This window comes from Uloborus diversus, chromosome 4 (genome assembly GCF_026930045.1).
Source record: "Uloborus diversus isolate 005 chromosome 4, Udiv.v.3.1, whole genome shotgun sequence".
Lineage (NCBI taxonomy): Eukaryota > Metazoa > Arthropoda > Arachnida > Araneae > Uloboridae > Uloborus > Uloborus diversus.
Genome location: NC_072734.1, coordinates 117,253,039 through 117,280,990, shown reverse-complemented (window position 1 = coordinate 117,280,990; position 27,952 = coordinate 117,253,039). Strand labels below are relative to the sequence as shown.

Here is a 27,952-nt window from a genome sequence, read left to right as displayed (position 1 = left end):
CAAAAGCAAAAAGTTCCCTTCCTTGACATCAGTGAGAGGAAAAATGATGTCTGCAATGGACGAAATGCCGCCAAGCTACGAGGAAGCAAAAGGTAAAGTATAACTTCACATTGCTGTTCCGCTGGAACACTGACGCAACTGCGAAAAGTGTAATTTTACAGTAAAACCAAATATACCTGCAATAACCTCACATAAAGAAACAAAGTTGAGTTACTGCCCTGATGGCTAAAAGTTGAAAAACAAATCTGCCAGTGTTCCTCCGTATGGGGTGACCACGTTTGGACCCACTGACGATAATAACTCATTTTCAATTCATTTTGCAGTTACGTCAATGTTGCACCGGAACAGCGACATGATCCGACCTATTTAAAACTTTCTAACGTAATTTTTTTTAGATTGAATATATTTTTCTGTAATTAAGTGTAGCCAACTTTTCTTTCAAACTGCTTCTTTTTTTAAAATTTATCCTTCTCATAATCGTTATCACAGTATTACTGAGATGGGATTAACTCGTGAGTCAAGAAATTTTACTTTTGCTGATAATTGATATGGAAATAAAAAAGATCATTTTATTCCGTTTTTCCGCTCTTCGTCGAATAAGTAAGTATACCATGATTTTTTTTTTCTGACGATTGCAAAAAACGTACTCTGGTTAAGTATGTCAATATTACACTACTCAACACCAAAATGCATCCAACTCAAAAATAGCAATTTCCAAAGTATTTTGCCTCGCTAAAAACGAAAATCACCATAAAAAGTTGAGATTAGCTCTAGTGAGCTCTCCTTAGCTCTCCTTAGTGAATTCTCACCAATGTTTTTTTTTTTCCTTTTTAACATTACCTTTAAATCAATCTGTGGTTGCTGTGCATCTTTCTCCAGTGGGCTTTTATGTATCTTGAAAACAAGAGATAATAAAAAAATATAAAAAAAATCCACTACCATATTCGTTTTTCTCGATCCAAATTTAGTAGGAATTGACTATTTAAAACCAGGATACAAGCAAAAAGTTTTTTTTTTTTTTTTTTTTTTTTTTGCGTGGCGTTATTTAAAAAAAAAAAAAAATACAGAATTAGACTTTTTTTGAAACAATTTTTTTTATTGGAACAGCTACTTTATAAGAGTTTGTAGTAGAGGTGCGACATCGATGGCAAAACATCGATGTTAGAAATTAAAACATCGATGGTATTGATACATCTGCTAGGCCGAAACCCCATAGTGGAGTTAGGTACAATGCGTTGTGTTTGGTTTGGTGGACTTTTGGATTGTAGAATATAGGAGAAATAATAGTTGAATTCATTATATCACATTGAATATTTATTAAATAAAATAGTACATATACAATTCTAAACTAAGCTTAGATATTTATTCAGGAGTTAAATATTTATATTCAAAACATTAAAGATTTCAATAATTAAGTACATCATGATTCTGCTCTCCAAAGGAATTAAACTTTAATCTACTGGTTTGAATTAAGTAGTGGGAAGTGGGAGCTAGTATAGTACGTACCAAGATTTCGGTTCCATATCAATGAAGTAATCCAAAGGCATTCGTTTCTATCATGACTCCGGACAAGACGTCTCGGAGAAACATCCAGAACTCGGGAAAGCACTTCTGCCCTCAAACTCTATCTTCTCTTCTTTCCAAAACTATCTCTTCTCCTCTCGAAAAATCTTAACTCCCCGTTTTATACCGGGGGATGCTGTTCCCTGATAGGAACACATTCTCTGAGGATCATAGTTCAACATCTGGAGAGCCAGCTTCTAGGAAAACCCTATGTTTTATGGGGTACGGAGTGTCGCAAAGTGTCAGAATGGAATTTTGTTGTTCCCAAGTCTTCTATTTTATGGGCTCGAAAATGTCAGAACTTCAGAAGTTATATCCTGCAGCTGTGACTCGGGGACGGGGAAGCGTTTGAAATCTCCGAAAGAAGCTAACCCCTTTTGACCCAAAGCGGGAGTCATAGAAAATTCCAAGTGTCGCTTACTCAAATACAAGCAGTGGGAAAACTTTCCCGCCAAAATGTGTTTACTTCTAATTTTCTATTTTATGAGATGCAACTGCTCGGGGCTCTGAACTTATTTCCTGCACGGGAAAATGTACCGCCGCGCCGCGACAAAAAGGTCAACTCTTCTTAACCTAAAAGACGTTCAAAAATGCGAGGGAGGCTATTTGTAGCGGAATGAAGGTTCAGGGGATGGATATCCCTTTCCAGGCATGTGGGCAGAAGGTCAAAATCGGCCCCACACATCGACCAAAAAACATCGATGTTTCCAAACATCGATGTTTTAAAACATCGATCTTTTTATCGATGTATAACATACATTTTTGTATATACTACACTAATTAAGGCAATACAAAAGAATAAGTACCCGACGATAATATTAAAAATACTGAACTCAAACCATGAATATAATTTCATAAGAATAATTTCGCAACATCTTGGTATTATAGTAGGACAAAAATTGATAATATAAGACAAGCACCGATTAATACAAACTAGTGATAGTAATAAGGAAATAATTTCAAACTGAATGAAACTAAAAGTAAATTTAAATAAAAAAAATGTAAGAAAAAATGTATCATAGCACTTACCATCAGTTAAATGATAAAGAAAAGTTGTGCTAATTATTTTAAAAATACAAAATTAATTCTAACAATTATTTTTAAGAGCAAGAAATATGTGTTGCACTGTTAGTTAATAATCAAACGCAAATTGTAAGTAATAGAGGGACGCCTTGTTGGGGGAATCGACAAGTAACCCCGAATACTGGTGTTGGCACTTTGGAGAAAAAGAAGTTTGTTTACTTTGCCCCCAGAAGCGCATTTCTCTCTTCTTCGTACTATCCCATCAATCAGAGAAACATATTTTTCCGATGGAACATTAGTAGCATCACTATCAAATACTTTAAAGCAACATTTACCAGCTGTGAATTTTTAAAGTTATAATTTTCACCGTAGTAACATACAGGATTTTCCTTTAATTTAAGAACTAGAGCCTTGAAATAGACTGCAAGTTTTGACACCAGTCTACCAGTGTCATGTTCTTCCAAAAGCTTTGACCTCTTCCTCACTCTCTATTTAATCTTCTACTATCTTTTAGTGATCTTCCCAAAAATCATTTTCACAAAAAAAAAAAAAAAAAAAAAAAACTTATAAAATGGGTGCAAAAAAAATGATTTTTTTTTTGGCAACTCCATAAGTAAACTTAATTACCTAACGAGAAAATTGGAGCAAATTTTATGATAATTTTCGATTAAAATGCAAGAACATCAACATCGAAAAAACGTCGAAACCAAAACATCGATGGTCCAAAAACATCGAAAGTAAAACATCGATGTTAAAAACATCGATGTTTCCAAAACATCGACATCAATGTCGCACCCCTAGTTTGTAGTTCAGCCTCCAAGCACAGCTATGTGCAAGTGTATGTGCGTTTGCACAAATTCTCCTAGAAGGAAAAAAATCCCGTAATCTACTTTAGGCAATTTTGCCAAGTTTATTTTGCGAAAAGCAAAACATCTTAATGCTTCCACCAAACGTGCGTGGAACTAATGGAAGGTGATAGCTTAGGTAAGTTATCACGCTTTAAAAACCGCTAGAGAATAAATCCTTCAGATTTAGATAATGTATTTTCACAATATTTTTCACAATATCTCGCATTTAATTTCAATTTGAGCATTTAGCATTAAGTTACCACCCCTAAGCCAGGTTTAAGGCAGAACTACAAGCAATTACCAAACAATGAGACAATATCAATTTGAGCGTTTATAGGCAGTTTTCTTCGTAATAAAATAGGGGATTTTTAATTTTTTGGTCATAGACTGAATAGCCAGTTCTAAGGAACTAATTCACAATGCAAAATTACTCCCGAATCAATGTAAAATTGGATTTATTTTACATAGTGGGTTTTGCAGGCACACCGACGATTTGCTAAGTTTTTAATTTACTTTTACGCTATTAACGACTATAAAGAGTACACCAAAATTGGCTCTTGATAAAAAATAAAGTAAATATGGAGCCGAAAGTCTCCTTTGTTTCTATGAAGCATTAAAAAAAAAAAAAAAAAAACCGTAATCGACTTTGGGCAATTTTGCCAAGTTATTTTTGCGAAATGCAAAGCATCTTAATGCTTCCACCAAACGTGCGTGGAACTAATGGAAGGTGATAACTTAGATAAGTTATCAGTCTTTAAAAACCGCTAGAGAAGAAATCCTTCAGATTTAGATAATGCATGACATTGGTACTCTAAAATTGCTTTCTCGAAAGGCTTAATGAAAATCACAAATGAAAGTTTATCGTTTTGAACTCTTCCCTAATGTATTTTTAAAAATGAGAAGGAAAAGCTTTTCCGCTTCACATTTTTAAAAAGAGAAACTTAAGACTCAATAAGACGTTGAAGAGTTTGGTTGGTTGGTTTGATTGTTTTTTTTTTTTTTTTTTTTTTTTTTTTTTGGCGCAAGAGCCTTAATAGGCTATACTATGCTAAACGATTGTTAAATACGGGAAAAAAGAACCAAAAATGTGAGTTTTATTATTACGGAGCAAAGAACATAAAACTTCCAGAATTTTGAAAAAAAAAAATGCCAAAATAAACACATAAACGAAGTTTTAAATTTTGAATAACGAGTCGAAAAGAATAACTGAGAAACAATTTTGATTAGTATAACAAATGTAAACAACAAAACAAAGAAAAGACAGGAACAAGGACATAAGAACCTTCACTAAATAAGAGACAAAAATCCAATCTCCTGAAGGAAGGGGAACAGTTTAGGATGAGGTGTGTCCTCTAGCAGTTCCTTCAATGAAGAGTTTGGTGGATGAATTTGTTATGCCGTTATACACAGGGAGAAAATTTCGAAACATCCCACATTATTTTCTGGATTTCACGGGTATCCAATATAGTTTCCTGCAAAAATAAATTATCTTTTCGAAAAAGTTTCTCGAATCACTACAAGTTTCTTGAATGTAGATTTCTCACTGTGGTAAAAAATATTCTGTTGCCTGTGTGAAAATATGTTCAGTTTTTTTATTAGATGTTTCGCCTTCAGCTGAGGTACGGCTTCTCTCAATTGACTGAGTCCCAAACAAAGGCGAAGTCCAGTCTCTGGATATTGTAGCTTTGTAAGAAATGCAGGCAAATAAGCTGTTCGTTATCTGTTTACTACTCTGTTTTGGCATCAGGCCATTTTTGCTTCAGGAGCTTTCCTGGTAAATCAGGAAAATACCAAGCTCTTCTAACAACATAGCTAAGTTTTATCTGAAGGTTCTTTATTTATTTCAGAAGCATGGCTAGCTTTCATTGGTGCGGTTTCTGAATTTCCCAGAAATATTCCAGGTTAACTTCATGAACGTTACTGATTTTGGTGGAAAATTCTCCCGTTTTTTGCCAGATATGTTGCTGGCAGAAGCTAGGCACGCTAGGTGCCCATTAGTTTCCAGCAACGTTAAGGATTTTTTTCACAGTAAGAATGGGACTTATGTGGAAACGTTAGCTCTACGGACATTTTCCTGATTGTTTTACATTCGCGATACGTTTCTGAAAACTTGATTCAAGGTCGATATATGTCCGAGATTTTGTGCTCCAGATAAATCAGAATGATCATGGCGACGTCATTATTGACACTGAATAATGGCGGTCGTTATAGCAAAACAACTTTGGAATCAAAATGGGAGAACTTTTCTTGGAAGTATGCAAAAAAGTGAATAAATAATGGGTTTAAATTTAACAGTAATATGGCATGTCTAATAGGAGCAAGATTTTAAAAAATTTCTTAGTGAAAAGTTCACTTCCAATGCTCTCCAAATAGACTCATTTTTGGATATTTTTTTTATAGAGATAGATATTTTTCCCCCTTTTCCTTTTTTGCTATGCTTTCAAATGAATCCATTTTCAGTGATGCGATAACATCCGTACAAACTGAAGAAGTTGAGTAGCAAAGCTCAAAAGAAGGGAATCAAAACGTACAACAACACTACTGATATGAATGGAACAACGAATTGCAGCAAAACCTCTAACTGTGCATATCAGAGAAAAATTATTATGCTCTTAAGCTGCGTTATTAATTTGTATTTTCTGTGTTTTAATCACTTGTTATATAACATCTTCTCCTCTTTCAGTTAAAGCATCAAAAATATACTTTACACTAAGTAAAGAACAGTGGCCGAAAGATGTAATACTTTTATTCTGAGTTTCTGCATTAACGCACATGAAAGTCTGGAATAACCATGAACTTCTAGGATATTATGCAAGCTATGTCGGGATTTTTTTCTCTTTTGTTTGTTTCAAATATTACAATGTGCGAAAATAATTATAATGCGATCTTTATTCGTTAATTTTTGTTGTCTAAATTAATAATGCATACTTCAAGTTCGAAAAATTTTCTTCTAAGTTATGAAAAATTAATGTGTCACTATTGATTATATAGTTTTTCAGCCTTCACGCACCAAGTATTCTCCGTTTTTCACGAGAAGGCACTTCGACACTCCCCCTTGAACGCGGAGTTCCATTTTACGCGGGGGTGATCGGTACGCAAGCCACGCGCTTCTAAAGAAGACAATCAGACAGCCTTAACTTGGGCGTGCATTTTAATTTGCAAAACAGTCTTAGTGTCCTTTACATCACTTGCTTCACTTGTCTGTAGTCATTTTGGTTATTTTTAGTTTAAAAATCGCTGCTTTTACAAAAACATACTATGATCCGAATATACCTTCTGCCGAAAACAGCGAAATGGAATCATCGGATACCACGTGACGAGGGAGGAGTCAAGTGTCTTTTTGTGGAAAACGGACAATATATAAGATTACTTTGTGCAAGTTTTTTGGCAAGAAAGATCATTAAATTTAGATTTTAAATTAATAACTAGCACGTATTCCAAATTAAGATTTATGTTCCTTTCCTTGGCGGGGTGCTATATGTTTTCGCAATATATGAAATCCAGTGTTCTATAGAATGCCAATATCCATAATAATTATTCTATAGAATGGCTGGTTCACAATCCCTTCGAGATGCCTTTTAAAACAAAGATATCTTTACTAACAATAAAGCTGAAAGTCTCTCTGTCCGGCTCTCTCTCTGTCTGTCAAAATCTCTGTGACGCGCATAGCGCCTAGACCGTTCAACCGATTTTCATGAAATTTGGCACAAAGTTAGTTTTTTGCATGTGCACCTCGAAGCGATTTTTCTAAAATTCGATTTTAATCTTTTTCTTTACCAATTTTAAGAAAACTTTTCCGAGAAAAGTATCACAACGTGGAATAGTAAACTACGAAATCATCATAATGTTTAACCGTAATATAGGCGAGCCATTTAACATAGCAAATTGGCTAGAAATTCATCATCCATTATTTGTTAATATACAGGTGAACCAAATGACCTTTTAATTCTCTACTACGGGCAAAGCCGTGCGGGTGCCACTAGTTACCAATACAGCAACAGCATTGACTTAACTGGAGAAAGAAACTACAAGTTTTGTTTCCCAAATGTTCTATGTGAACCTTTTGTAATGCAGTAGATATCAAGTCTAAAGTCTCTTTTTTGTTTCACTCGCTGGAACATATTGCGATCAAAGGTAGCAAATGCAGTGGGGATCTTTTGGCGAAAACTTTGTAGCAATGGGGCATGAATACACGATATTTTATTCATTTGTATAACCCCATAAAAATCGTCTGTCAGATAATGGGGGGTACCCCATCTTGTTAAATCGTGAGGTGTTACAGTGAGTGAAAGAAGAATTTGACTTTAGACTTGATATCTGCTACATCACGAAAGGTACACAAATCGAACATTTTCAAAATAAAACTTGCAGTTAATTTCTCCAGTAAAGTCAACGCTGTTGCTGTATTGATAATATGTTTGCTTTAATAAGCCTTCCGAGCCCCACAGGGAATTGTGACACAACCTGTATATTAAACTTTCGACACATTTAGAATTTTTCCATGGCTCAATAGAGCTGTTATCAATTTCAGTTAATTTGACAAATGTAGAAAAGTCATGTAAAATTTTGTCATACAAAAACGTAACGGAAAATTTGAATGCATTCAGTTTTGAGAATGTTTATAGAAGATATGTACGGATTTTTGTTTTCTTTTCTAGCATGCGCAAAATATGCATCTGCACCATGTATCAACGAAGGTTATGTTCCTGATGATGATGGTAAGTACATTTAAAACTTCCCTACTTTTCCTTCATCTTAAGCGATATTACACGAAAGAAGAAAATTCTATTGCTTCCTTAAAAGCAGAAAGTTTTCAACTTCAATGCTTCATTGAGTATTCAACAGTTTACCAATTGTATCATTAATTTAAGAAGGAAAGAAAAACTTTGAAACTCTACTAAAAATGGACTGTTTATTACGTAATGTTTCTTATGACGTATATTATGTTATAGACCATGGGCTCCAAAACTGGTACCAAAAAGTATCCACGGTATCAATATACAAAAAAAAAAAAAAAAAAAAAAAGAATTACGGTGCCGTGATAAAATTCTAATTCTTCAAAGGATGCCGCAAATCGGAAAAAACTTTGAATCCCTGTTTTAGACTAAAAGGAAACTCTGTTTAGCAGTTTTTCAGGACTTCAGCTTAAAGAACATGTTCTCCAATGATAATAATAAAAACTTTAGGGATTTAACTTCCTCCGGTATTCCAAAGAAACTTACAGAAAACTCGAAAATTGTGAGCAGTGTAAGTAAAACTGATTCTTAGAAAAAAAATTCCCCAGAGGAAAGAAGCAGTTGCGCTTCGCTACATGCTGTTGACCGAGTTATGTTTAACGAATCAAAGATAGTTAGGTATCATTTTAGACTCAAGAATATTTCCAAACCCATATTAGTAACTAACACCAACAAAAACTTTTAAGTAAAAGATTTCTTAAACTGCTTGTTATTAGTCAAGACGAATGTTTATACCCATAATACATGGCTTATTTACACGCAGATGACCAGATGCAATTTGCTCTATGCTATTGAAATCAGTAGTTGCATCATTGAAACTAACATTAATATGTCCAAATACATTTCAAAACAGGCTCTAACACGTCTCAATTCATTAAATACAACACACTTTACAATAGTCGTGTCATTGAACTAATTACCACACATAGGTTATATCCGGAAATAGACACTGGTGCCAAAGCAAGCGATCGAACCGACAGAGTCCCTGTATGAAAACGCATAGGGACTCTGTCCTTTCTGAAATTTGCGGTGTCACGGGTGCCTGTTTCAGGATGTAGCCATAATTTTATCTGAGGCACCAACCTATACAAGGAAATTCACTCTCGTAGAAATGCGCTTGTTGCTAATCAAGAAAATTTTATCCAAAATAATCACAGACAAATCCATCAAATACAATGGTTCTAGGCTGCTCTTGAGGGAATAAGAACCCATTAGAGGAACACTCATGTGATTTTCTGATTTACCCCTATATGTTCCTACTGTAAAGCACTTTAGAATAGGCATAGCCAATGTCGTTCTTTTTCTTAATGATCCGTTTATCAGAGGATCGTTCATTGTTTTGACCAGTTCATAGAACACGCTCATTTGAACGACTTTCGTCCAGTTTAAATTTTTTTTATATTTAAAAAAAATTGCAGTGTGTCGATAAAGATACATAATAGAAGTGAAACTTTTTTTATTACAGAAAAGCACTAAATTGGAGGAAGGATTGTAATGTACGCCCGAAGTATCCATTTGACGATTCCCCGAGTTTTCTTGTGACGTCTGTATGTGCGTATGTGTGTGCGGATGTATGTATGTGCGAATGTATACACTGTCGTCTCGAAACGGCAGTAATGTATCTTGCCTAACTCAAAAACGGTATACCGTAGAAGGTTGAAATTTCGTTCATTGACTCTGAGTGGGTATAGCTGTGCTTCTCCCCTTTTGGTTGCTTTCGGCTGATTTTTATCAAAAGGATTTTTTTTTCCCTTTTGGGGGAAAATTAGTGTTTTTTCAATACAAACTCAAGTGATATTATAATTTGGCGAACACTAGCGATATATCGCCAAACTTTTGGTCGCCAAGTTTTGTTCCAACTTGAAGAATTTTTCGCCAAGTTAGTGAGTTTTTTTTTTTTTTTGAGTCTGGCTTCAATTTGGAAAAAATAATCTCTGTAAAACACCTTTGTATCGGTTCACGACAAACTAGGGGTGAAAATATTTAAAGTGTTTCCTTACTTACACCAAGACACTATTATCATTAATTTGGCCTAAAAAGAAGTCATGTGGTGCACGCATCAGGTAGTTTTCTACGCGGTTTTCGTTCTCATAACAATGTTGCCGCATAGAGCAATCTGAATGACAGTCTCAGCGGTTCAATCGGCAGAGCGCTAAGCTTCCAACTCAAGTCCCGGCCAAGACGTTTCAGGAATATTCACAACAAAACTGTATATTTTAATGAAGAAAATATAATATAAACATCAAGAACACTAAACAACATTCGAAATGTGTTGATCATACACGTGTTTCAAACGGGTGTTATGTTGATAACCAACAGCTGAACTCGGTGATCGTCATCCCATCTGAATGCATTGGCAACGAGAAAGGAAGAAAGCGAAAAGAGCGCATGCGTGACTGCCATCACACAAAAAAAAAAACTCCGTCACTTCTAACACACAAAATGGTAGCGGGTCAGAATTTCAAAACCTTCGCATAAAAAGTCTAACTTAAAAGAAATAATTTGAATTTTGACCTCTTGAATTCAAATTATGTTTTTTGCAATCGCAAGTGTGTGTGTGTGTGTGCATGTAGGCATGTGTGTTCATGTGTGTGTGTGGGGGGGGGTATGTGTGTTTGTGTGTTGGGGTATGTGTATGTGTGTAGGCATGTGTGTTTATGTCTGTGTGCAGGTATGAGTGTGTGGGTAGTTGTGTGTATGAGTGTTTGTGTGTGGTGGGGAATGTGCATGTGTGTGTAGGAGTGTAGGCATATGTGTTTGTGCCTGTGTGCAGGCATGAGTGTGATGAGTGTGTGTGTAGGTGTCTGTATGTATGCGTGTGTGTGTGTATGTGTTTGAGTGTGTGTATGTGTTCAATCACAGGAAAGTCCTGTAAACAAAGCCAAAATTTTATGTGTTCATATTCGAGAAAAAAAAAATTAATTTGAATTTTGACATCTGGAATTCAAATTATGCATTTCGCAATCACAATTGCGTGTATGTATGTAGGCGTGTGTGTTTGTGTCTGTGTGCAGGTATGAGTGTGTGGGTAGCTGTGTGTATGAGTGTTTGTGTGTGGGGGAATGTGTATGTGTGTAGGCATATGTGTTTGTGTCTGTTTGCAGGCAGTGTGTGAGTAGTTGTGTGTATGTGTGTGTGTGTAGGTGTCTTTATGTGTGTGTATGTGTTTGAGTGTGTGTATGTGTTTGAGTGTGTGTATGTGTTTTTGTGTGTATGTTTGTGTGTGTATGTGTTTGTATGTATGTGTTTGTGTGTGTATGTTTGTGTGTGTTTGTGTGTGTATGTTTGTGTGTGTATGTTTGTGTGTGTTTGTGTGTGTATGTTTGAGTGTGTTTGTGTGTGTATGTTTGAGTGTGTTTGTGTGTGTATGTTTGTGTGTGTATGTGTTTGTATGTATGTGTGTATGTACGTGCGTGTATTTATGCGTGTAAGTGTAGGATATGGACGCAACCTGGAGACGGTTTTCGCTGTAGGAGCAGCATCGTGAGGAGCCGGTGGACGGTGATGATGCAGAGGGTGCTGGCGGGAAAATAAAATGATAGCACATCAAAACAGCCAAGTGATAACAATAAGCAATCGTGATTGCTCAAAAAAAAAGAAAAAAAGATTTAAAAATTATTATGTACCAATAATTAACAATCTATGTAATCTTTAGTTCATTAAATTAAAAATAATTAAATAAACCAGAAAGTAGGTTGTAAAAATAATTACACTTAATTCATTAATTTATCGACGGAAACAAAATGGCGACGAGAAGCTGAGGAGCTAGTGGCATGAAGGCTTTATTATAAAATAGGAAAGAGGAACAACTAGCAATATATTAACTTGTGTAGTATAGTTTAAAGACTAATAAAAGTAACAATAAATGAACGAGCGGACTGAAAAAATGTACTCCCAGCGTAATCTTCTAAATTGTTTGCCGTCAAAATGAACGGACGAAGGAAGTGTAGCAAGAGTACTTGGTGCATCAGTATAATGTTCTTAGTTCTTAACTGTCTACCTTCAAAACAACGATTGTTCAGTTTTTAGGAAATCCTACTACACCGTTCATTTTAGACCCATTTAATCATGAATGACAAATCCCTACCATAGAAAATCTGAAATTTAGCGTGTACGTACAAGTGTAATGCAAATATTTTGCTCTGTTCCAGTAAAGGATGGAATTATTCTGCCACCAACAGCTCCACCAATTCCGGAAGAAGAGCAAAGGTCACCATCTGTGCTCAAGTAAGTTTTGATTTTATAGTTAACACTAATTAGGGGAAGAGCATGCATTTCCAACGGAAATGAGCATGCATTTCTAACGGAAATGCATTAATCTACGAAATGAACAATAAGAAAAGCTTTTGAAAGTTGCTGACGAGACTCAGTTGTTTGTGATGCCTGATAATTCGATGCTTTGACCAATTTATAGCTGAAAATTGCTTAATGGTTTTTCATGATTCTACAGAAGCTCTCTATTTGAATTCTGATAGTCCAAATCTTTATGGATGTTTTTCTGTGAGTAATTGTAAGAATTTTGGTTGTGCTCATGATTAGGAAACATGAAATAAAGGGTGCAGGGAAAGAAGGATCTATGTCACAGTAAATATTTTTTTGTGGAAAGATTAAAATGAATATTAGGGTGGTTCAAAAAATCTTTTTTTCAGCTAGAGTCCAGGACACCTCCAATTTTTTTGGACTTACTAATAGTATTATTCTGTAAAAGTTTTCCCTTCTTAACAGGCAGAGATCTGCACAGGGAGGCTTTCAGCTTTATTATTAGTAAAGATAGAATACAAACTGGCAACAGATAAAAATTTTAAATCATTGCGTTTTATTTCCTTGTCGACCAACAATAAATTCGGTTATCAATCGCGTGAATAAAGGCTTAGCCGTTATTAAAATCTGTTTAAAAAAACGTTATAATTCGAATTCTATGAAACATGGAAGTTCCAAAGACATTCTATCAGACGTGGAAAAAATTCTATTTATTTTGGTATTAAATTTTAAATTTTGTAACTATGTTTTCACTGCAAAAATGGCGAAAAACCTTTTAGAGGTTTTTGATTAATATCTTCGTTAATTAATGTCACCCAAAGATGAAACCTAGCTAAGAACACTTTCGATCAACTCTCCTTTCGAACATTTTTTTTTTTCAAAATCGGTCCATTCGTTTAGGCGCTAGAGTGCCACAGACAGACACACAGATACACAGACACGTCAAACTTATAACTCCCTTCTTTTGTGTATCGGGGATTAAAAATAAAACGTTTTGGTATATTTCTGTCATAGTTTACTTGGATTAAGATCATTAATCCGCTATTTTCAACAATTTCTATTTTAGAGCGTTCCCTTATTAGTATGCAGTTATTCTACGAGTATATTTACGAAAAAAAAAGAAAGAAAATATGTTGATCGCTTTTTCCCACTACACTTTAATGCTAAATAAGGTGAAAAAAATTTTATCACAGATTTCCCTGCATTGGACAACGTGTTTTGAAACTATTTTAAAAGTTAGACATTCGATAACAAGTTATTTGCAGGCATTATCATGTAATGCCAAATCCATGTTTTTTTTTTTTTTTTTTGACTTCATGATGATGACTATTTTTTTATTCCAGTTTACCTCCCATTACCGAACTAGACGTACGAGAGGCATGCTTACAATACGTCTCTGAACACTGCTGTTATGGACAAAAATTCGCTCGCGATGCCGAATATACAGAAATCAAGAACAAGTGTACTTTTCACGTAAGCATGGCACTTACTTTTCATCAACTGCGACGTATGCCCTCTTTTTTCTCCTTTGATTATCTACAGCTAACAGTGTTGTAAAACTAAAGAGTTAGTGTGGCTCTGATCCTTGACATTGGTTTCCTCCTTTTTGCTTGAGTTCAGTGAAAACGAAAGTAATTGGAGCGGATTTTGTGTTGGAACACTTTTGCTAAACTACAAAAAAGTAATAATCCAAGTCAATTCAATGTCAATTTATCCTTCCCTATTACCCCAAAAAGGGGCTCTGCCAAGGTCAGAGCTAAACTTATCAGAACCACACTATACTTCCTATATTAAACAAACTGCAATAAAAGTAATAATCCAACTCAATCCAGTGTCAATTACATTTCCATCTTACCCTAAAAGGAGCTAAACACTGCCAAGGTCAGAGCTCAACTAATCTGAGCCACTCTATACTTCCCAGATTCAACAAACTCCAATAAAAGTAATAGTCGCACTCAACTCAGCGTCAGTTATCCTTCCCTATTACTCCCAAAAAGAGCTCAACACTGCCCAGGTCAGAGCTCAACTTATCAGAGCCACAATTTACTTCCTAGCAAAACAAACTTTTTTAATTTTGAAGTGGAGCAGTGATTTTTTTTTTTTAGTGAAAGAAACCCGATTAAAAATTATAACAATTTATTCAAAGCAGCAAGTAAAAATGTCGAGCTTGACTAAAATAGAAACATATCTGGAGTAAACCTACTCACTTTCTTGAAGATTAAAATTCAAGTCTTTACTTAGATTTAAAGTTTTTTTTTTTCCATATTTCTGGTTTTCTTCTTTTCTGGTTGCACGGTAGAAAACAGAACATCTTTTATACTAATAATAATTTAAATTAAAACTCCTTATGTTTAGGACAATATATGAGGCAGTGAGTAGCAAAGAGATTTAAGTGCCAAAATTAGGAAAATTGAGATAACCAGTTGAAATGGAAGGTGAACCTCTCCTCCGTCGTTGGACAGGAGATAATATACTAGTAACCCTAGAAGGTGTCACTAAACAGCATGATTTAGAAAAAGATTTCAATGAAAGCCTGCCTAGGACCGGAACTTCAAACGCGTTTTTCTCAAACCTTGAAAATGTTCACTTACATCCCTTTGCTTCTCACCGCCTCATATGTCGGGAAACTGGAATTAGTAAAATTCATTTTTAAATGCCACCAGAATAACCATAATAGCGTAAAAACTATCCTTGATTTTATTCAGTTTTAACTGAAGAGAAAAAATACAATACTTGCATTTTTTGACTACGTATAAGACCTTCTGATGAATTTCATTCCATTTTAAATGTTACGTTAAAAATGAGAGGTAGAACTAATTTAATTCATTTATGATTAACATTTTCGTACCTTGTACCATTTATGTGCTCCATTATTGGAACAAAAAAAAAAAAAATGTTGCTAAATTCAATCTGCCATTTTTCAATACTTGATGTGTCGTGTAACTTATTTAAGATCTTGCTGTACACAGTCTTTTTTATTGGCATGAATATTAACTAATTAAGACTGCATTTAAAATTTTTGGTTGCAATAGACTTTTTTTAATAAATACACTCATTAAAGTGGGTTCAACCTGTACTTGCAAAATTTTATAAAACATATCGTTGCCCCAAAACAACTGTAGAATAGCTTACTATTGTTTTTACAAAACTTGGATGTCTTACTGTTTTGCTCTAAGGCAACGATATGCATATCACAAGCCTAAAAATTTTAAGCAGATTTTTTTTTTAGTACAAACTGGAAACTTTCGGAGAGAAAAGAGAATCAGTGCAACGTTTTGCACCATACAAAGGTAAGTCTTATTTATGAAAACTTTATGCAATGACATATTGAAGATTCTCATTATAAAACCAATATAACATGAGAGAGAAAAAGAGAGTTCTAGATTCTAGAACAAAGGTGACAACTTAACGGTCTTTGAGATCGATTGCATATGTTAACAAATGTGTCGCGTTCCATCTTCAAAATTTTACTCTTGTTGGTTCAAGAGAGGTGTAAAATACTGCACAATGTATAGACCAATGACATATTTTTAAAATAGCTGTTTTACAACACATTTAACAAGTAACATGAAAAAAAAAGAACACAAAAATCATGTTTCACATGCATGCACCGGTTTGAAAAAATTGAGCCTTTTCTAACCAAAGACAATACTGTTGTGTATGACGTCAACCAGCATAATGTTAAAGAATCCTTCAATGGGTGTCTTTATCAAACAAGAACAATAATCGTCCTCAGTTAATTTTTAAAAATTAAACTCATATTCAAGTAAATAAGAAGTAAGATAGTTGCCCAATAACTTACTGAGATTGGAAAAAAATAATTCCGCGATTGATGTGTTGGCCAATATTGCTGGTCTGGTCTAGCAGACGACGTCATTTCCACCATCCTTTTCCGCTTTTGGCTGGAAAAAAACCTCGTCATTAGATATTGTTATTATTGTTTTTCTAAAATATTCTTTCGAACAATGAAATATGACTTAATACAGAGATTTCACGTATATTTATTTTTTTAGCTAAGTAAAATTATATTATGATTAAAAGAAACTTAATTTTGAATCTATAATTTTGTTGACCAGTGTATTTATTATATTAAACTTATTTACGTGTTCTGGCCCGCGCGATTGATTCTAACATGAGAGTTGAAAAAGGTTGAGAGCATTGAGAAGAGATAAAATTGTGGGAGTGGAGACTTTCATTCATGAAGCTCCAAGTCACGTGATAAACTTTAAAGCAAAGACTTGGAAGAAATCAGGCTTCTTTCGATTGCTTCATGCAAAACGTGTCAACCATTCGTTGTCGTCGAGTCACGTGGCTTGGGGGTCTTTGGGTCAGCTTTTGCTAAGCCAACGATTGAACTTGCTCTCTTCATTGACTTATTCCTGCTCTAAGGTTGAGAACCACTGCGTCTATAGTTGGGCAATAATAATCTGGTAGCATTGTGAAACTACGTTGGTAACAATCACAGCATTAAGACTCTGCCACGTTAAGTTTGCCCAAACTGTAGACTATGGCGTTCTTTTCATCAACTATCTTTCCCCTCCTTCTTAACCACGCATACTTTGCCTTCTATTGAAGGTAGATCACTACGCTCATTATAGATTTATTGCCATAGGTCAATTTTGAATTTTATTCAATGCAGGTCAACCAATAGATGGTCCAGAAAATGGTCCACCACCTCATCCCTGGAGTATTCAAGTACAAGCCAATACTCCCTTCCAGGATGGAAAGGTACAAATGGAGATTCCTCACACCGCATACGTCAAAACCTGTGGCACCTGCGTAGGAAACGGGAGAGTGCGATGCAGTTCTTGCAGCGGCCAGGGAGGGGTAAGTACCACTGACCTGGGGTACTTAAGTACAGTTGGACGTAGTTATATAGCCTCAGGACTTCCGGAAACTGTTCTTATAACTGATTCTTACCATAAGCATGTACAATATGAATAGTGGAATTCTCCGTAAAATTTAATATGTTTAAAACTACCAAGTTATTACACAATTTAACCAAGTTGAACCTACAAAAGTAAATGAAATCAATAAATAAGATTATTGTTCTTAGTTTTTAATCCGGAATAAATTTGTATGTGAGTATGCTCAAGTAAAGTACTAATCTACAACTTGTCTTAATCCAATTCATCCAGAATACAGGACTGCGGTAATTTTTCTAATTGTTGTATATTTTCCAAGTTTTATATTTTATAGAAAAAAAAAATCAACTCGCTGATATATCCACCTTACGCTCATTCTCTACAATTTGAAGAACGCTGGTTGGAAAAATTATTTTCCACCGATAAAAGACTGTGCACTATTGAAAATTAATGGAATTAAATCTAAGTGATATTGAAATTACCCAAAGAATGTCAGACAAAGTGACTTATTAGCTATTACGTACTCAAGATTTGATCATATATTCGATAATTCATGACACAGAGCTCCTACTCAAGGTACCAGAACTAAAGAAAAATGACTAAATATGCGAGGTTTCCGTATGTGCGGGGAAACTTATATCGCGGTCTGACTATACATAATAGAGTTATGATCTAATATTTTCTTTAAGCTGTAGCAAAAATACTTTTTGATGTATAATCAGAAAACAAATTATTTTGTTCAATTTCAAGAAAATGTTCCTCTCCAATGGCATTAAAAATTCTTAAACTTGAGTATTTTCAGTGCAGTCAAATACACTAGTTGAAACAAACTTTAAATTCAAAAATTTTAGTCTACAATGTAAAAACAGAATTGCGATGCTACTAGAAAATGTTTTGGAAACTGGGCTTCCATAAAGATTTCTAGTAACGGATACAGTTTTTACTTGAGTAACTTGACAACTTTATTTAAGAAAAAGCTGTGTCATTACTAGAAACCATTATGGAAGCCTAATTTCTAGTAGTACTGCAGTTTTCTTTTTACAGTATAGAGAAGTTTGTAAAGGTCATAAAGAAAACTTATTAAGCAGGCTTTAGCAATATTACATCCTAAACGAGATACAAATATTAATTACTAAGTTGAAATCCTATTTGCACATATTATGTGTCAAACATTTAAAACTGTGCTTATATTCACAGAGTACGTGTTGGAATTGCGGTGGCAGAGGCAGGGACAACAATGAAAGATGTACTTCATGTGATGGAACCGGTAGAAAACGGTAAGGAAGATGTACCAGTTTCTCTTTCAATCCTTTCTATTTTTATTCACTATTACATTTTTTTTAAAACTCTAATATGATCCATGTTGTTCTGATATTTGGTGAGTTAACTACTCGTGCAGGAACTCTAACTCAGGCGTTCCCAAAGAGGGGCCAGCCACTTCCGGGGGGATCAAGAAGAGGAACAGAGAGCGGCGAGGGGAACCTCGAAGAGTTCATGATATTTATATCTAAATTCTTGAATGAGTACCATGAATCGTTAAAATTTGAGAATCCCTGCGTCTGATTCAAACGAAATGTCAGATGTTTTTTATAACATAAAATCACACTTTTCTGAAGATTTCAGCCACCTTCAATTGCTGATGATTGATGCTGATAAACACGGAATTCAGAGATATGTATACATATATATTGTACAATGCTGACGAAGAAGTAATATCAGACTAAATTAACCGAGTTTTACGAACATTCAGACTCAAAACAACTTACTTAAACCTTGATGTTACAGCGATTATTTAATTTCAAAATGAAGTCGATAATTTTCTTCAGGATTCGTGGACTCTGGATTTTTACAGTTGCAAACCATCATAGATAGAGATGTGCGGCAAACACATTTTCTTCCTGATTTATGATTAAAAAACGAAAAAAAAAGAGTAATATTCCTATAGCACAAATCAGGTTGTTAGCTGTTGCCATAAAGTCTTCTTGAAATATTTTCAGATAAATAAATTCCTGCTTGAAATCGAGCATTTTTAGCCACATTCAGTTAATTTGCCAAAAATTTATTTTAGTTGCTGGACTTGCAACGGCACTGGTCAAGAGACATGTGACACATGCGATAGACGGGGCAAACTAAAACATTATAGAGTGCTTATAGTCACCTGGTGAGTATTAAATTTTTAACATGGGGTTGTTTCATCAGTCAAAAGTACTACTTTTAATTACTGAAGTTGATAGAATTAACAAATAAATAAATAAAATGGAGTAAGGAAAATCTTATTTTCAAAACGTTTCATTTTTAATGATTTTTTTTAATGCCCGATTTTTCAAACAAGGCGTGGTCTTTATGGCGTCACAAGTGATGAACTTTGGCGTGTACTCTACTGGCGCACTGAATGCTGACACTTGCTGTCTACCGCGTTTCCAGGTTATGATAATTCAGAAGCGAATTAAATATTGCGCTCTACGCTTACTATCAACCATATCGTTGTCAGTACACGTGAGTAAAAGATGCGAATAAAATACTGCGTTCTGCGCTAATGGCATTTCATCACTTGTGATGTCATGTACAGAAGCGTAAAAAGTAAAATTGAATCTGCGCACCGATTAAAATAATTCATAAAAATATGAAACTTTGCCAAATTATTTAAAAAAATGGTCAAATCTTATGTTTTTAAGCTTGTTCTTTCAGATTTTTTTTTTTAAATTTCGGAAACAACCCCAGTATATACTTTTTCAAATTATACCTCGTGCATGAAAAATTGATCTCTTTCACTACCCTTTTCTGGGAATGAAGTTGGTTTTGAGAGTTGAATTCCACAAAAGGAAAATAAAGTGCTATGTTGCACGTTGACACTTAACGTCCGAACTTAGGAACCGAAATTGAAGAATGTCGAATTTCACCGGTAATTCTCCGGAAATTTGAATCACGTTTGTTCTAGACCGTTTTGATTCCATGAAACGGCTGGTTCAATTTAGCGGCTAATTCAATAAAACTGGATTTTGTTCTGTTTCTGACAATTCGATTCTATAAAGTGGTTGATTCAATTAACCACTGATTCAATTAAACGGCGCCCACTGTATTCGGTCGTCTACTGATGTCTTTAGTACGTGAATGTTAATATTAACCGGATAATGTCGGAAGCCACCATACTTTGGATTTATTTATTTAAAACACTATATTTTATGTGCAGTCGAGCTCAAACTTATAACGAGCATACTATATCGTCTTCTTATGACTATGTGATAGTTGCCGATGCATTTGTATGTACCAATTATGTAGCTTTATAAACTACATATTTCAGCCTGAATGGAGGCTATATTCATCAATACAACTATTGTTCATGGATGTTTACGAATTTGATCATAACTGGTTGAAACTGCAAACGTTTTTCAAAGATTAGATTAAAAGCTTTCTTTTTCTCTTCTTTCTTTGAAAATTTTATTTTAGGTATATATTAAACGTCCAAAACTTTAAAGATCAGTCGACTTTTATTGTCACCATGATTCATTTTATGTCAGTTTTCAGCTTTCAACATATTTAATGTCAATATTTATTGTAGGGGCTTAATAAATATTTTATTATTTTACTTTAATATTAAGAGCTAATTTTTTGCTTCTCTCTTAGGAAAAACCACATAGACCATTTTGTCACTGAAACTTCCAGTTTACCCAAAGAGTTGATACTAGAAGCTGGAGGAAGGCAGCTTTGTAGGGATGAAAACACAAGGGTACGTATGTCAAGTACATAATGCAAAAATTGTCGGCATTCTTTTTCTGTATTTTTTGTGCAATACATTTTAGCATAATTCAGAAACTATTTTTCCCTCATATAATAAGTATAGCAAGTGTTGATAAAACAAGGTGTTAAGAATGTGATTCTGTGTGATTTTTAATCCGCGTATCTTTAAAAACAAAAAAATGGGGGGGGGGGAGAGGAAAGGGGAAAAAATCAAAAAGAAAAAGAAAGAAAGAAAAAAAAAAAAAACTTAGGAAGCCCATAAAAATAAAACGGGCAGTTAAATACAGAACATATTAACAATGATGAAGACAAAAGAAAAACGGGAATAGTTACATGAAATGAAGTTCAGGCAAAGAAAGAGACATAAGCAAAACAAATTCGACCTATTAGTAAAGTGTATTTATTAAACAAAATGTAAAGAGCAAAAAAGATACTATATGTTTGACATAATTAATAAAAATTGTGGTTTTCACTCCCTGGAGCAAATTTTAAAAAAGAACCTATTTACAAAAAGCAGTATAACATGGTTGGTATGATGGTTAATACGGAATATGTCTCCCTTACGATGCAATACAGGCCGTGCAACGCCTAGGCATGCTGAGTATCAAATTATCAATGTGATCTCGGGGAATATTACACCACTCATCAAGAAATGCTATCCGAAGTTCCGGTAGACATGTGGGAGGGGGTTGACGGGCTGCAATCCGTCGGCCAAACATGTCCCACACATGCTCTATTGGATTCAATTCCGGTGAGTATGCTGGCCAATCAATATGGGTGATATCCTCCGATTGAAGGTATTCGTTTACAATGTTTGCACGGTGAGGAAGGGCGTTGTTATCCATAAACAGAAATTCAGCACCCATGGCATCCCGAAAAAACGTACATGGTGTTCCAGAAAATGACATCCCGATAGATGAGGCCGGTCATCGTTACACTCTGAACATGCAGTTCAGTTCTGGAACCAAGAATAATTCCTCCCCAAACGAGCCATCTTGCGCCACCATAACGGTGCCGTTCAATGGTCTTCTCTTGGTGGTAAAGGGTACTATACCTGGCGCTCGGCATATGAAAGTCCGGCAAGAATCAGACTAAAAACTAAACCTAGACTCGTCGGAAAACATCACACAAGATCACTGTTGCGGTATCCACAATGCATGCTTTCTAACCCAGGCTGATCGCAGGCGACAGTGAGTTGCGCTAAGTGGATCACATCTGACTGGCCTACGAGCATATAGATCAATGTGCTCAATGCTTCTGTACACGGTCTGCCTTTAAACTGTCGTACCGGTAGCTGAAGAGAGCTGACGTGACAGGTCTGATGCTGTGCTCCGCCTGTTTCTTTTGGCAGTAACTGCCAAATACCGGTCCTCATTCAGCGTTGTAACTCGGGGGCGACCTGTGCTGTACCGTTTACTCACATTACCATCGTCTTGGAATCGTTGCCAAAGCCTGGAGATGACACTCTGGGCGATTCCAAGTTCCTCGGACACTTCCAGCTGGGTACGTCCACATTCCAGTCGCCCGATAATTCTACCACGTAAAAAATTATCCAAATGCTTCCTTTGTGCCATAACTATGCGGTTATTGCACTGAAAGGTTTTTAAAGCGCTTGTGAACAATTTTACTTCTTTGCCACCATTCCTTATATAGCCTTCTCTTACACTCTCGTCATCGTGTCGTACCATACACGCCATTTGGTGGTTTCCTGTAATTTGCATGTTCTTCTTCAAGATGTGTGTGATAATTCTACAGGTGAAATTTTTATTTTAGAGTTCAATTTCAGTGTGGTTCTGAATTATCCTTTATTTCTGGACATGAGTGTACATTTGAAAAATGTTTCACTTTTAATGAGTGATGTAATTACCCCCATCACCACCAATTAGTGCACAAATTTTTATTCCTCGATCAATAACTACATGGTTTTGGAGCAAAATATCTGAAAGTGCCATTATGGATATCAGCCTAATTTTCATGTTTTTTTGGACATATATCGATAGGAATAAAGTGAAATTAGATGCGCTGCAGTGTCAGGTGAGTGGGATGGGTGAAGCCACCCAGTGTAATCCATTAGTTTATTCTAAGGTTCGTCTTGAACAGGGTAGAATGCATAATCATGTTTCAGAATCACACCACGTCTGCTCACAATCATGGCACCACCTGATTTCACTTTATTCCAATTCCTATGCGGAAAATGTGGTCAATATTTAAAATAAAATATTTTTCAAGTATTTGCTCCAAAACCTGTTTATTTTGAAATCCAGGAATTAAAATTTGCACCAGATGGAAAAAAGGATGTTGATACGAGAATAATTAAAACATTGAATAAAAATGAAAAGTTAAAAAAAAAAATCTGTTTGAAAAAAACGTTAGAACTTTCACCCCTCCCTCTAATATATCTGAGTGATCATATTACTCACAAAACTGGTCGATTTTCAATTATTCTATTGATATTATCTTACATTTTTTCTGTTCTTATCAGCCATTATGCTATCGACATACGATTTTGCCAATTTGTATTATTTTGAAGGAAATGTCATTTTTACCATCTGTTTCTGTTTCGCTGTCCAATAATTTTTTCAATTGCTACTGTGATTTGACTTGACAGTTCCTTTTCTATGATTCGCAAATTGCTGAAAGTCTTTCTTCAGCTTCTGAATCAGCTGCAAGCTATGTTTGGCAACATGTACTTGCAGCTGATTACGTCATCGACCTATTTATAAAACGTTGAATTAAATGCTTGTTTATCGATTGGCTGGTTATGGAGCTTCATCTTGTCTACAAATGTTTCTAACAGCCTTAACATTTTGTTGAAAAGCTTTTTTTTTGGGGGGGGGGGGAGGAAGGGTATTATGGTTACTTGTGCGCCTTCGTTTTTTCCTCTCTTTTGCAGCCTTAAAACTGCGCTTTCGTTTTTTTTTCCTTTTTTTTTCGCCCTCGAAAGTGTGGGTTTTTTTTTTGTGCCCTATAATCTGATAGTGCACCCTTAGGGAGTTAAGGTTGGCGCCCTCTTAGGTGACCTAGACTGCCTCTGTTGGTTACCGTTCGGCCGACGTATTCAATTACTAAACTAGTATCCAAGAATTATAGACAAAATTTCATTACAACAGATATGTATTTTCAGAAAATTATTTTGTCCACAAGAAGGCTACACTGACTGGTTCCTTTGCATCTCAATAAGTATCGGCGCAACAACATGTCTTCAGAAGGCTCATTAAACTTCATATCAGTTTGGCGGATTATGTTAGTCTGCATTATTTCAGTGAAATATTTTTTCAGCTGGCCTGTTTTGTACTAAAATTACTTCGGGTGTCGGAAATGAACAGAAACTTAGGTTCTTAAGTTATTGCGGAGTAAATAACTTAAACCTTTTGAATTTTTATAAGGAACTTAAGAAGACATAGCATTCAAACTGCATAAAATAATTTTCGATAATGTACAGTTTTCAATTGTGAGAGTAAAATCGTGGAGAGATTTTTTCCCGAAAAGTTCTTTGTCAAAAATTCAATAAACAATAGAGAAATCGATTAAAAAACATCATTTATAAATCAAAAGAGATAAGTATATTTGCCAGAACACAGTCTTTTACTTCAATTTTCTCTTGTTTTTGTAGGTGTTTCCAATTGTCGATGCGCAAGATATGTCGGTAAATATGGCATCTAGCAATCTGCTAGCGAAACATGGAAGAGCTTTTCCAAATGAAATGATAAGGAAACAGGTAATAATGTAATCGTTTACTTTTTCATTCTTCATGAACGACTACGATATTTTTAAAACACTGTAAAACAATTTGTGTAGCCTTACCCCGTAAGATAGGTGGCAGCTTAGCTGCATCCACTAATCTGGAGTAACTTAAGTAAACTAATTTGTGTGTGGTTACATTGCTTGTGGAAGGTTACACCATGGTAATGTAACTGTAGCGTAACGTCTCACTCATTTCTGCGTAAGGTTACACCAGAATTTTCTGTATGCTTACAGAGAAATTGCTTGAAAAGTGACACATTACCAAAAATTAAGCTTACATCTGACTTTCTTGAACGATTCATCAAGCACTCGGAATAGACGCAGCGATACCGGCCCAGGACATTACCATGACCATGCTGTACTCTACCAGGACATGAAACAAACACACATATAACTGGAAATATAAAACGTTGTTTAGCACTAATAAACAGTACAGAATACACGTGTTTCGGGGATTCCAGGAACCCCCTTTTCAATTTAAAGGTGTGAGCTTCTAGAGTAAATCTTTACATTTAGAAGCTCACACCTTTGAATTGAAAAAGGCGCTCCTGGAAACCCCGAAACACGTGTATTCTGTACTGTGTTTATTTGTGCTAAACAACGTTGGATATTTCCTGTTATTCCTCAGAACAAAGGTATTGATTTATTGCTTAACACACACATACTCACACACACTCAAAAATACTTTTCTTGCTTTAACGCCATTTAAAAAATTCTGCACACACGTATTATTTTCTGGTTAGCACAATTCCGAATATTGATGACTTTGCGGTTATTCTTGTGCAAACCGTATGTTCATACGACAGTTTGTTACGTTTCAGTAAGTTTTTAAAATGTGTTACGGGTTTTCCGAAAACTCTGTACCTTCAAATAATTTAAGTACATGATGTTCCTAATTTTTCTCGTAATATTTTAGAGGCATCAACTTCGAGCTGTTCCGTTGACACGAATTCGATACCGGTGGAAAAACAAAGATGGCGAGTTCTATGTCTACGGTTTCCAAAATAAAGTGTATTTTGAAAGCTACCCCCAAAAATGTTGCTGTTGTACATGCATCTGATACTCAAGCTGACAAGGGACGCTAATGAACTAGAGCGTCGGTAAAAACAGATTGGAAAACTGAAGCGAGAGAGGGAGAGAGAGATGCCCTCCGTGGAATTACCTTCTAATGCTTCTGGTGGGCAAAAACAATTTTGTATCCAAAATGGCAATGCAGGACGATCATGCTGAGTCAGTGCAGTAGCTGAAACACTGCTCAGTTTTTCTCTCACTAATATAGCTATTTGTTAAACTCTTTTTTTAAGTACATGATGCTAAGACTATTATTTTTTTCTATTAATTATTTCAAATCAGACCGAAATAAAGCTCTTACTTTACAAAAAATAATAGCTTTGCGATTTAACTTACAGAACCTCATCTAATTACTATTGAGATATCAAAAAGATGATTAAAGGAATGGTGGATTGTTCAAAGCAACGCTGACGAATATCCAGACCTCAACCCACTTGATTTCTTTTTATGAGGAATCCCTTAAAGTGCCCATCGAAAGAAACTAGCTGCTCTAGTCGCGCTACAGATTGAGAACAAACCAGTCATCGCAATTCATGCTAAAAGACAGAGCTATTGTAAAGCAATTTAGCGATGCGATTAATTGGAGGAGTTCAATGAAAAGAATTTCGTCAATCTATAATTCTTCCAAAAGAAGTAACTTTGTTTAATTGTTTCTCTAAGTTACTGATTTGAAAACAGTGTTTACATTAGTTTAGGCACGTGTGTAGTTAATTGAGAATCGAAACTATAGATCAGATTAAGGAAATCATCCACACATTAATATTAGCAATACTACTATCTCAGAATGTGTATAAATATCGTTTTAAATCAAATTTAGTAAAAAGTCAAAAAGGCTAAACCGTTGTTATAAAAAACTGAATCGTTACAAAGATATTTTTTCATTTCAGCACATTCAGAGCTTGTTTGTGTACAAAGCATATTGAAAAGAAATTTAGAATTCAGGTTTACCTCGATCATTTCGGTGTAATCAGAGCTTTATTTTAAATAAATTTCAAAAAAAAAAGAGTAAATTATTTTCTCAATAAAAAAGTGTATTTTATTGATTACGAACGTTTTTATGATGTGTTTTGTTAATGTATTGTAAATAATAATAAATATTTATTAAACCGAATTAGTATTTGATATTTTTTACTCTGCACTAAAAAATAAGCCTAGGGTGAAAGAAACATCACGTGTCATTTAAAAGAAATAGACATCTAGACTTTTAAACGTTAGCAATTTAAAATACATTAGTCAGAAATACTTTCCACTTATATACTTTTCCGTAAATGCAACAGAGTGGGACATTTTTTTTTCCAATTCCAAGTAGGTAATTTTGGAATTTTTGCTTTACTGAGTTGGGGTTTTGGACAGGACAGGTGATTTTTACCGTCGAAAAGTTTCTTAAACTGTTCAAAAGTAAGCTAAAGGGTTCTAATCTAATCAATTCATATTTGTAATGCATAAAAATTAGCATTAAAAAGTTTTAATTAATGAGCATTTGATAATATTTTCCTCTGAAGTGTTCATATAAAAATATTTTGTAAAACGTTCTATGTATAACTCAAAGGACTTATTAAATGTGTGACATTTAGGTGCGAAAAAAAGCTTAAATTTTTTAAACTGGATCTGTATACAGTAAACTTTACATGACATTTTAGCTAAAATTATTTTTTAAATCATAGATTAAAGAATAATAAATTGATAATTAAATGTAAGCATTTATTTTTTAAAACTTGTGCAATTCCTTTTTTTAAAGTTTCATATTAATATAATACATTCTGTTACTATATTAAACAAAAACTATAGTAGCTTAATGGTTTTAAGAAACAAATTATTGTTATTTCTGGAAGTGGATTGGTGGTAATTTAGTTTTAGACTATGAAATGGCAACATAGTCAAGACGAGAAAACCTACACAAAGCTGTAAAAGAGTCAAGCATACATATAGTTCATCTGCAGTTGAAAATTGTCATTTATTTCACTTAAGACAATTATTACACTATATTTTTAATACTTTTATTTGCTTTCGTGAATAAATGTAGGACAATTCTTTTACAAACACTTAAAAAAAAAAAAAAAAAACTCATGGATACAAATTGAAAATTCTAATCAAGAATTCAACT

The 27,952-nt window shown here is 34.7% G+C and overlaps 1 protein-coding gene across 1 annotated transcript; it reads left to right on the top strand.

The window, feature by feature from the left end:
- The first annotated feature begins 43 nt into the window (after positions 1-43).
- On the top strand, positions 44-26,943 carry LOC129220785 (protein SSUH2 homolog). The gene is made up of 11 exons (XM_054855216.1): positions 44-92; positions 8,093-8,152; positions 12,322-12,397; positions 13,774-13,903; positions 15,660-15,720; positions 17,070-17,257; positions 18,493-18,572; positions 19,364-19,456; positions 20,920-21,022; positions 24,647-24,751; positions 25,694-26,943. Exons 1-11 carry the CDS (start codon positions 44-46, stop codon positions 25,835-25,837), a joined length of 1,089 nt encoding a protein of 362 aa, XP_054711191.1. The 3' UTR covers positions 25,838-26,943.
- The last annotated feature ends 1,009 nt before the right edge of the window (positions 26,944-27,952 follow it).

Excerpts from the sequence above, each read along its gene's own strand:
- LOC129220785 (XM_054855216.1), top strand. The coding sequence starts at position 44 with ATGATGTCTGCAATGGACGAAATGCCGCCAAGCTACGAGGAAGCAAAA. Across the intron at positions 18,573-19,363 it reads GATGGAACCGGTAGAAAACG|TTGCTGGACTTGCAACGGCA; the intron begins GTAAGGAAGATG and ends AATTTATTTTAG. Across the intron at positions 24,752-25,693 it reads ATGAAATGATAAGGAAACAG|AGGCATCAACTTCGAGCTGT; the intron begins GTAATAATGTAA and ends GTAATATTTTAG.